The sequence below is a fragment of the Erinaceus europaeus genome, chromosome 17, assembly GCF_950295315.1.
Source record: "Erinaceus europaeus chromosome 17, mEriEur2.1, whole genome shotgun sequence".
In the NCBI taxonomy this organism is placed as follows: domain Eukaryota; kingdom Metazoa; phylum Chordata; class Mammalia; order Eulipotyphla; family Erinaceidae; genus Erinaceus; species Erinaceus europaeus.
The window spans coordinates 10,120,862-10,131,788 of NC_080178.1; the positions used below are offsets into that span (position 1 = coordinate 10,120,862).

At 55.6% G+C, this 10,927-nt stretch overlaps 1 protein-coding gene across 1 annotated transcript; it reads left to right on the forward strand.

The window, feature by feature from the left end:
- Positions 1-636: 636 nt before the first annotated feature.
- Positions 637-10,080, forward strand: TMEM109 (transmembrane protein 109). Its single transcript, XM_007519513.3, has 4 exons — positions 637-774; positions 7,288-7,534; positions 8,263-8,365; positions 8,716-10,080. Exons 2-4 carry the CDS (start codon positions 7,295-7,297, stop codon positions 9,105-9,107), a joined length of 735 nt encoding a protein of 244 aa, XP_007519575.1. The 5' UTR covers positions 637-774; positions 7,288-7,294; the 3' UTR covers positions 9,108-10,080.
- The last annotated feature ends 847 nt before the right edge of the window (positions 10,081-10,927 follow it).

Consider the following 10,927-nt stretch of genomic DNA (forward strand, 5'->3'; position numbering starts at 1 on the left):
TCCAGCTTTCCCAGGAAAGCTGAAAGAATACTGCAGCCCAGAGAGAAGCAACCACTTGCCTAGGACACAGAACTTGGAAGTAGTCGCCACAATCCAAGTCCCTGGTGGGGGACACAGGGTTGCCTGTTGTAGAAATAGGGTCTAGCAGTCCTTGTTTCTCTAGAATGGAGTGACCCTATGGTAGTCATTAGCAGGGTCCGGCGGGTAGGACAGCTCTCAGAGGGAGTGGGGATTTCCCAGCATTGTGTGCTTCCTCTAACTGCTCCTTTAACACCTTTCCCCTTTGTGTCATTTTAGCGCGAAAAAGTTTCTCCCAAGACCAGGTGCTCTTGGGCGCCTCCGCACTCTAGAACTACATTTCCCACAATGCTCGTGAGACACGGCAGCGCCGGAGAACTACATTGCCCAGAATGCCACGGGGGCGAAGGACGCGCTAAGCTTCGACCCCTACATTCAGACATCTAATTTACCCACTCTCGGTAAGTAGGGTTCAAACAGCAATTTCTTATCCTTTTCCTGCCAAAACTTCCGTTCTTGGGTCGAACTTCCGACTCCCATTATTCGCTGGAGGCGGCGAGAGGGTGGGAGGGAAGAGGCGCGTGGTGGGGCGCATGCGCTCTCGGAGTCGTCTCTGGGCTCCGAGGGAGGTCGTCCGTCGGTACCTCCAGCCTTGCGCATGCGCAGCCGAGATAGCAGCGCCCGGGCGTGGAGGCGCGGGTTTGGTGGCACTTTTTAGCAAAGTCGCACGTGAAGGGCAGCGGTGGCCGGAACCTGGTGAGTACGAGCCAGAGGCCATGCTGGGGAAGCAGGTAGCACGCGGGGTTGGGAGGCTGCTGCCGCCAGCAGGCGAGGCCAAGGTGGAGCCGCGGGGCCTGGCCAGCACGACTGGGGAGGGGTCGGCGGTAGCGCGGAGGTGGGTACTGTGGCCCCGGGACCGGCATCCTCCTCGTTGCTATGCAACCGGGGGCGTCGTTGCTAGGTAACGGAGGCGAGCGCTTCCGGGGAGAAGCGAGTTCGGAGCGCGGCGCTGGGGTGCGGCCGCGGCGGGGTTGACTGCCAGCATGCAAGGGGCGGAGGGGGGAGTGGGGGAGGCCAGGCTGCACTTCACCGCCCTCCACTTCGACGTTCAGCCCTTTGGGCCACCGAGCCCTCTGGGGGTCCCGAACCCCGGGATCTGGACGCATCCCCTGCCGGCCACGCCACCCTGCAGGACTTGGCAGGGACGCGCGGTTCGAAATAGCTCAAGCCGCTGACACCCCACCCCGAGTCGCGGGGGCTGGGCCCCGGGGAGGCGCTGCGAGCCCGGGGGATGGGGTGGCTCCTCCGCCTGCCGCCCTGACCCCCAACAGTTGCTCGCAGGCCCGCAGCTGTCGGGGCGTAGCTGGGGGGCCGCACCCACCTGCCAGCCTCAGGCCTCCTGCATGCTCCTAGGAGCTTCTTTTCGGCTCAGTCTGGCACATTTGAATCCACTTTAAAATAAACTCCTTCCCCTATTTTAAAATAAGCTCCTCTGCCTCCTCCCATTGCTCCGCTCCGAAACTCCTTGGCAGGCCTCCAACTTGCATTTAGTTATTAGTCATCCGTCTGCCCTGGGCGCCCGGGACTCCCAAGAAAAAGTTAAATTGTAGATCTGGGGGAACTACTGCCTCAGTTTTGATTGGGGACGAGGAGGAGGAGGAAGGGGGGAAGCAAGCTAATAGAAATGCTCAGTGACACTACTGTGTAAAAGCAAGTGTTTTGGCGATTCGTGCCCCCCCCCCCCCGCAGCCTTTTGCGTAGAGTCTTTGTAGAAACAGGTGAACTTGATGGCTTTCAAGTGGAGAATGAATGTCAAGGATAAGTAGTCGGTGCCGGGTATTGGTTTCAAGTTGATGGCAGATCTGAGTATGGGATGCAGTTCTTGGCACACTGCTACTGGCCAGGGGGCCTTGCAGACCCTTATGTCTGTGCTGTCCATCAGTCCTAGTCACCAGGCTGGTTATGCATCAAAAATCCCCAGGAGGAGTCTGCAGGACACCTTACTTGGATTGTGCATTGCTTTGCCCAATGTTCAAGACCTAGGTTTGAGCCCAGCACCCACTGGATTAAAGGGAATTTTACTGCTGTAGTCTCTTCCTCTCTCTTTTTCTGCCTTCTTTGTTTCAATCTCTCCACCCTCTTCCCACAAAAAAAAGTTCTGGAGAGCCCATCTCTGGGAAAGAGTAAGCTAGGAGCCCCCATCCGCAGGTGGTGCAGGCTCCTTGTTCTGGTGAGCTCTGCCCACAGGTTTTTATTTAGTTATTACCCCCTTTTTGTTGCCATTGTTTTTTATTGTTGTAGTTATTGTTGTTGTTGTCATTGTTGGATAGAACAGAGAGAAATGGAGAGAGCAGGGGAATACAGAGAGGGGGAGAGAAAGATAGACACCTGCAGACCTGCTTCCCCATTTGTGAAGCGACTCCCCTGCAGGTGGGGCTCTAACTGGGATCCTTATGCCGATCCTTGTGCTTTGTGCCACATGCGTTTAACCCGCTGAGCTACTGCCCGACTTCCTGCCCACAGGTTGTAAGAAGGCAGCAGAGATGAGAACCACTGTTCTGTAAGGGCCTCTCTGAGCCACGATGGGAAACCCTGTGCCAGCAGAGGGCACTATGCCAGCTGCCCATCCTGCCACCTACTGATTCATATTGTGAAAGGAAACCAACCCAGGGAGGGGACTGTGGCCTGGGGTGTTTGTGGACCGCCCCACCCTGCTCTCAGAGCAAACCTCAGATAAGCACATTGTTCCTTTTCACTCACACTAATGGTCATCAGTCAGTGAAATGGCATCTCCAGCCCAGCCAGGCTACCCAGCACTCTGAGAGCTCTGTTGGAGCTGCCTGAACAGAAGTGGCAGGTCCCCAGGTGACAACCGGAAGGTGAGAGAGAGGATCCTTCCCTGGTGTGTGGCTTTCTGATGTGTTGGTGGTGAGCAGGGCAGGGGCCATGCCTTATACCAGCGGGTGGGGGCGGGGGGTGAGAAAACCAGAGAAGACTTAGATCCTGGACTCAGGTCCAGTCCCCATTCTGGTAGGTGAACTTGAATAAGTTGTCTTCTCTCTTTTTAATTATCTTACTTATTGGACAGAGACAGCCAGAAATCAAGAGGGGAGAGGGAGATAGAGAGGGGAGAAAGAGAGAGAGAGAGAGATACCGGCAGCACTGCTTTGCCACTTGCCAAGCTTTCCCTCTTAAAGCCAGGTCCTTGCGCATAGTGACATGTGCTCCCAACCAGGTGTGCCACCACCTGACCCCTTTGACTTCTCAAAAGCATTTATTTTTAGAGTAAAATGGAGGAGGATAGCAATATTACATAACATTGTAAGAGTTAAATGAGGCCAGCTGGCTAAGGAGATAGCATGATGGTTATGCAAAAAGGCTTTCAGCCCTGAGGCACAGAAGGTCCCAAGTTCCATCCCCAGCACCACTATATGCCAGGGCAGAGCAGTGAAAAAAGACACACACACACACACACACACACACACACACACACACACACACATTATAAAGAACCACTCAAGAAACGTGTGCCCTCATGTCACATTGAGAGCTGGCATCAAAGAAGTCTCAGAAACAGTCCCCCTGGCAGTGCTGTGCTTTAGCTTTTGATGACCGTGTCTCTAATAAAAGCATCAGATGGGACCAAAGTAAGGAGAACCAAGAGCGGTGGGTCCGATCCTTACTGCCTGGGATTAACCTGCAGGGAGTGAATAGGAATCCCATTAAGGGAAACAACTTGAAGAAGCGCATCAGCCAGAAACACGCACCCTTATCTGGAAAGGGCGACAGGCCCCAGAATGGCGTTAGATTTGTTCCCCACTGCTGCTCAGGGCAGCTGGCAGTGTACCGCCGGCCTCACTCCGAGGGCTTCTCCCAAGATCCCCTCCACTGGGGCACATGGCCCCTGGGAAGTGGAGGCTGGCACTGCTTACAGTGGGCTGCCATGGGGGAGCAGCTTGGGGCGCCCTGACCTTCTAAGATGGTGGCGGAGACATCTGATCCCTCCTGGTGGAGGTCCTAGGACATAGGATCCAACCCAAGACAGCAGGTCTGCCCTTTGCAGTTCCCAGCCCGCCCGGCCATGACCCAGATAGTGCAGGGGCTGGCCCACACCCACTGCCTCTCAGCACTGGCAGGCAGGAACCATCTGCTTCTACATTTGTGCCAAAAAAGCATAGCAGGCCTCCCAGCCTGAGGTCCCAGGGCTTGAGCAGCATGTCCTGCGCCCTGCCGGCCTGGGAACAGCTGTTTCTGGGCCAGAATGTGCCCCCGAATGAATGCACTATTTTTATAACCCTCACTTGAGCCCTCTTCCTTCCTGCTCAGGATGGGAAGGTCCTTCTCTTCTGCCTCCTGGTGGCCGGCACTTCTGGCTAAGTTCCAGGGAGAGCGTTGGCATCTGCAGACTTCAGACACCTGGCTACTTCCACCTGAGGCAGGGCTGACCAGAGAGCAGGGAGTTTGCCAGTGCTCCCTCATATTTGGCAAGCTCCGTGGCAACTAGAGGTTGGGGCGGAAAGCATTTTTCTCGCCTGAGTCCACGCCCACTTCAATAAGTCCGAACTCACCAGTTCTTGCCTAGGGCGTCCTATACCAAAGGAGATTCGGAGGACAGGGTTTGAGGTAACTCAGAGCTGCTTAGTGGATTTCAGGTTAGCTTGAGTATTCAGTTCTTGCACATCCTTCCTTCCTTTCTTTAAATAAATTTATACTTGCTTTTATTTTTCATGACACAGAAAGATAATGATGCTTTACTTCTCTCCCTCCCTCCTTCTTGTATTAATAAGTAAATAAATCTTAAAAAGAATTAATAAGGAAATTAGGCGGTAGTGTAGCGGGTTAAGCACAGGTGGCTCAAGGACCCACATAAGGATCCTGGTTCGAGCCCCCGGCTCCCCACCTGCAGGGGGAGTCGCTTCACAAGCGGTGAAGCAGGTCTGCAGGTGTCTGTCTTTCTCTCCCCCTCTCTGTCTTCCCCTCCTTTCCATTTCTCCCTGTCCTATCCAACAAAACAACATCAATAACAACAACATTAATAACTACAACAACAACAAAAAACGGGCAACAGAAGGGAAAATAAATTAATTAATTAAAATTTTTTTAGATTTAAAACTAAAAAGAAAGGAGTGAGTCAAATTCTTAAGACTTATTCTATTTATTACATATGAGAGAGAGAATTTCAAATTAGTAAGAGAGGAGAGGGAGAGAGAGAGAGATGCCAGAGCACCACTCTGGTACATGCAATACTGGGGATCAAACCAGGAACCTCAGACACAAAAGCCAGTTGAGCTTTTTCCCCAGCTGCCTGCAAACTATTTTCCAAATTATAGTCCTTTTTCTCCTTTCCATACTGTATAAACAACAGACTTGGAACCTATGATGAAGAAAACTATGGCCTATAGACAAACCTCTATGAACAAAAATTTTATTGGGATTCGGGTGGTAGAGTAGCAGGTTAAGCACAAGTAGCGCAAAGCGCAGGGACCGGCATAAAGATCCCGGTTTGAGCCCCGTGCTCCCCACCTGCAGGGGAGTCGCTTCACAAGCGGTGAAGCAGGTCTGCAGGTGCCTATCTTTCTCTCCCCCTCTCTGTCTTCCCCTCCTCTCTCCACTTCTGTCCTATCCAACAATGACGGCATCAATAGTAACTACAAAAAAAAAAAAAAAACAAGGGCAAAAAAAGGGAATAAATAAATAATTAAAAAAATAATAAAAGCTTGTGTCTTACCTAAACTATGGCAAGCATTGGGGGCTGGGTGCAGACATTCTGTGTCCTGGGTCTCTGCAAGGTGTGTCACTTGGCATGAGTCCAAGCCCAGGTGACAACCAGACTGTAACACCATCACCTCCGGGCTGGGGACAGAGGCCAGGACATGCTTTGTGCAGCTCTTGGGTGACTCCGGTGAACATACACAGAAGGTGATGAGGGAGAACGGCCACTTCACATATGCCCCCCTACAGCGAAGGGCTGAGGCCCATGTAGGTTCTCATGTCAACACATAACCATGGTGTTTCCCATCCACCAGCTGTGTGGGCTCAAACCCAGGGCCTCACACACGGGAGCAGACAAGAGGCTATCTTATTGAGCCACCCCTCCCAACCTGCTTTTCTGTTTGTTTTTATAATTTTTAAAATTATTTATTTATTCTCTTTTGTTGCCCTTGTTTTACTGTTGTAGTTTTTGTTGTTGTTATTGATGTCGTTGTCACTGGATAGGACAGAGAAATGGAGAGAGGAGGGGAAGACAGGGGGAGAGAAAGACAGACACCTGCAGACCTGCTTCACCGCCTGTGAAGCGACTCCCCTGCAGGTGGGGAGCCGGGGGCTCAAACCGGGATCCTTATGCCGGTCCTTGTGCTTTGTGCCACCTGCGCTTAACCCGCTGCGCTACCGCCCGACTCCTTGCTTTTCTTTCTTTCTTTTTTCTTTTTGACACCTGCAGACCTGCTTCACCGCCTGTGAAGCGACTCCCATGCAGGTAGGGAGCCAGGGGCTTGAACCGGGATTCTTAACGCTGGTCCTTGTGCTTTGCGCCACCTGCACTTAACCCGCTGCGCTACCGCCCGACTCCCTGCTTTTCTATTTTTAAGAGCGAGAAAGAAATCAAAGCCCTGCTCCACCCTCCTCAGAGCTCTAGACGCTATTTGGGGATTTTGATTCGTTTTGTCTTTGTTGCTCTCACGCGGTGCTGGGGTTTGAACCGAGAGCCTCGTGCATGCACAGCCTCTGCCACTGAGCCACTTCCCTGGCCCCCGTGTAGTATTTTTTTTTTAAGCCATTTTATCTTTTCATTTTTATCTTCAGTGGATTGTAATCATCAAAGGACAGAGCCTGTTAATTAAAATGCCCTTATGCATGGATGAGAGGAGGAGAGAGAGACCCAGAACATCACTCTCGTACCTGCGATGCTGTGGAATTGAACTCAGAACTTTGCTTGAGAGTCCTGACACTCATGTCACCACCTCCCAGGATGAGCCATAGCTGTGTGTGTGCGTCCACTGAACCAAAGACCCAGAGACAGGCTTTCAGATTTCTTGAACTGGAATCACCTTAGTGATGTCTTAGCGGCTAGCTGATAGGCCCGTGGTGTAGAAGGTGACAGAAGAGCCCTCAGCTCAGGTGGCTGGGCCCAGCTGAAGTTGAGAGTCCCGGTTCTGCCTTTCCCCACTACCAGGGCAACCGTGGAGGAGGGTGCTGGGGCTGCTTGGCGCCAGACTGTCTTTCGAGGCCTGTCCTGGTGCTCTGCTCACCGGTGCTTCTCCCTAACAGATCCACCATGCCTGGTTCAGACAGCAGCAGATCGCCGTGGGGCAGGCGCCTTCTCAGAGTTCTCCCCTCAGTCTTCCTGGCCCTGGTCCTCCTACATGCGGCGTCAGCCCAGTCCCATCAGGACTTCGGCTCACCTGGCCAGCGGAAGAGGGAGGTCCCCACAGACCGCCTGAGCCAGATGGGTCGGTCTTTGCGGGAGACCCTGGACGACTGGGTGGGCCCAGAGACTACGCACCTGGTTTCTGAGGTAAGTGAGGTGCAGCCTGCCACATGCTGGTGACCATCATGCCCTCGACCTTGCGCCCTGCAGAGAGCCCCAGACCCCACACCCTGAAGCCAGGTAGCTTCTCCCCACTCTCAGATTCCTCCCGGAGGCCCTGCTCCCCCTCCCTCCTCCCCCCAGGCTTGACTTTGGCCTGAGTCTGACCAGACGGCTCCACTGGCAAAATGTCCGCACTTGGATCCATTCTTCCTGGTGAGGTGGGGGTGGGGCTGTGCCTTCTGCCAGCGTGTGGCATCCCAGGCCTGGCCTCACTCACCCAGGTCTTTGATAGGTCAGCCTCCTGGCCGAGAGGATTGTTGGTGAGATCGGAGCTTAACAGAGCTGATTGTCCGGGCTTTCACTGAAATGCCTGAGCCCTTTATACACAGTCTTTACGCACTGTCCTGAGTCCCTGATTGGCCAGGAGGAATTCAGTTTTACGGGCTGACTGACAGCTTCAGGGCCTAGGTTTACACACACACACACACACACACACACACACACACACACATCCACTGTCACTAATCCCAGTCATGCTAACACGTCAGTGGAGTCCAGACCCAGATACCCTGGCTTCCAATTCAGAGGAAGAAATGGCCCACCAGGCCCCCAGGATAGATCTCTGAGGCGCAGGTGAGGGTTGGGGGAGAAGCTGCCGCCACCCCCTCCCTCCCAACTCCCCATTTGATCAGACACTCACTGCTCTCCCGCAGACCTTGTCTCAGGTGATGTGGGTCGTCTCCTCCGCCATCTCTGTGGCCTTCTTTGCCCTGTCAGGGATCTCTGCTCAGCTGCTGAACGCCATGGGGCTGGATGGTAAGAGTGTGTGTATATGTGTGGGAGGGGCAGGGGAGCAGGATGATTGACTAGGACTTAGCCTGGCACTTGGGGTTTGGGAGAGCGCCGGACAACGTCCAGACTTGTCCCCTGCCCCAGACCATCCAAGCAGGTGGCTTCATTGGAGCATCTCATTTAACTGTGGCCAGGAGTCCTGATTGCTGCCTCTGAGTAGAGGGAAGCAGATCGGCCTGCAGAAGGAATGGGTCAGCCTGGGGGCGCAGGGGCTGACATTCCAGCCCCTGTCTCAGAGCCTGGGGGAGACAGGATTTGACCACAGTGTGCCTGTGCCTGTGTCCCTGGCCGATTCTGTGCCTCTCTTCCCGCAGGGGAGCTCCTCACCGAGGGCCTGAAGCTCAGCCCCAGCCAGGTGCAGACTTTCCTGCTGTGGGGCGCCATGGCCCTGCTGGCCTATTGGCTCCTGTCGCTGCTGCTTGGCCTGCTCTTGGCCCTGCTGGGCCGAATCCTGTGGGGCCTGAAGCTCGTCCTCTTCCTGGCCGGCTTCGTGGCCCTGGTGCGCTCCGTGCCCGACCCCTCCACCCGGGCCTTGCTCCTCCTGGCCCTGCTGACACTGTACGCCCTGCTCAGCCGGCTCACGGGCAGCCGGGCCTCTGGGGCCCAGCTGGAGACCAAGGTGCGGGGCCTGGAGCGCCAGGTGGAAGAGCTGCGCTGGCGGCAGAGACGGGCGGCCAAGGGGCCCCGCAGCGTGGAGGAGGAGTGATGGGGTGCCCGCCGCACCGCTGCCATAGGTCGTACCAAAGAGCTGAGCTGCTTCTGGGTGGCTCAGCCTCCTCCCCGCCCGGCCCCTGCCCTGCCACCTGCCTCCCCAAAGCTTCAGTACCTTTGTGTCTCTCTATACCCCAGGCTGAGACAGAAGACCAGCTCTGTGGGGGGCCCTGTCTTCTGAGGAACTCTTAACCCCCTCTCTGTACCCCGGCCTGTCTGGGCCTCTCTCAGCACTGCCCTAGGCCTCCACCCCCAGCCTTTACCAGATACCTTGCCTTCCCCCAATGCCTCTGGTCTCCCCCCTTGCCAGGCCCCCAGCCCCTGTCCTCCCTTCCAGCCTGGCATTGCAGCCAGCCCACAGTGCCAGGTGTGCTGCTGTCCTCCAGCCTCTGGGAGGAGGCAGGGCCCATGTCACTGAGGGCAGGGTTGTGTGTGGAGTCTGTTACAAGTGCCTTAATCCCAGCCATCGGTTTCAGCCTTCTCGCCCAGCGACTGTGTGTGGCGCTTTGTGTCAAGTGGACCCAGGATCCCTTCCTGCTAAACACACGCGCACACACACACACACACACACATTCTCTCTTTCTCTCAGTCCCTCCTTCAGCCAGAGCAGGGCCCCCAGCTGCCCTGTGAGATTTCCCCACAGAGCCAGGAAGAAGGGAAAATGCACAGCTCTTGGGGGGTCTACACCCCCCCCCCACTGCCATCAGGGAGTAAGCTGTCAGCAGGCCACTCTTGTGTTCCAGGGGGAGCCCCAAGTTGACTCCCTCTCCACCTACTCTGTGGAGGCCACTCCATCTCCCTTTGAGGTGGGTGTCCTCCAGCCCGGCCCCCACCTCGTGATGTGAAGAATAAAACAAATGCCCAGCTCTTCCTGTTCAGGTCTGGTGTGGAATCAGCTGCCGTGAGCTTTATTTTTATCAATGCTCGGTTTGGTTTTAAATAAAGTGCACACTATTTTATTAACTCCACCTGCATCAAACACAAGTCACTCACAGAGTCGAGGAGGGGAGAGGGGACTCTGACTTCACCCTGACCACCTAAACCCCCTCTCAGTGGGGCCATCTCGCTGGGCATTGCCAAACTGGGAGGAAGGGGGGATGCCCCAAAGCATGGCAGCTAGTACCAGGCACCCTGCCCTTAGGGCTGTGGGGAGCCGGGAAATCATGACCCATTACCAAATTTCCAGAAACCAATTGGCACGGATGGATGGCTAATTTGTGTGTGTGTTGGGGGGGAGGGATCAGGAGGAAGGTACCCCTTTTGCACTCTGTTCAGGCGTGCCAAAGGCTGGCCTCCATCCAGGAATCCTGCCAGCTCCCCCCACCAGGCAGTTGGCTGTGGTTGTTGGGTGGCAGAGTTTGAAGGTGCCTGGGGCTTGCTGGTGTGCTGTTCTGAACCCCTCCCACCCGGGCGGGGGAAGCCAGGACCTGCAAGGCAGGCTCTCCCTGTGGGCAGAGCCCTCACCCTCAGCCTCCTGGGCCCTGGGCCTCTCCCTGGCACAGGGCTGGGCCAGCAACCCGAGCTGCTGGCAGGAGTGGCCCAGGAGCTGCCTCTGCAGGAGTAGACCCAGGTGGTTGCCAACTGGTCCTACACTGTCCCCCCCACCCCCCAACACCATCGCCTGGCCCCTGGGTTTTGGGTCCCATCCAGGGTTCTGGGTCCATCCTGGGTCCTGAGTCCCATCCAGGCTGCCTGGTAAGGGTTTTTCTTCTCGCTGGAGACCTCCGGGGAGGAGTCCTGGAGGCCAGAGTCCCCCTGGCCCGGAGGCGGGCCAAGTGCGGAGACCTCAGCGCAGGGGACGCCCAGGCGGGGCGA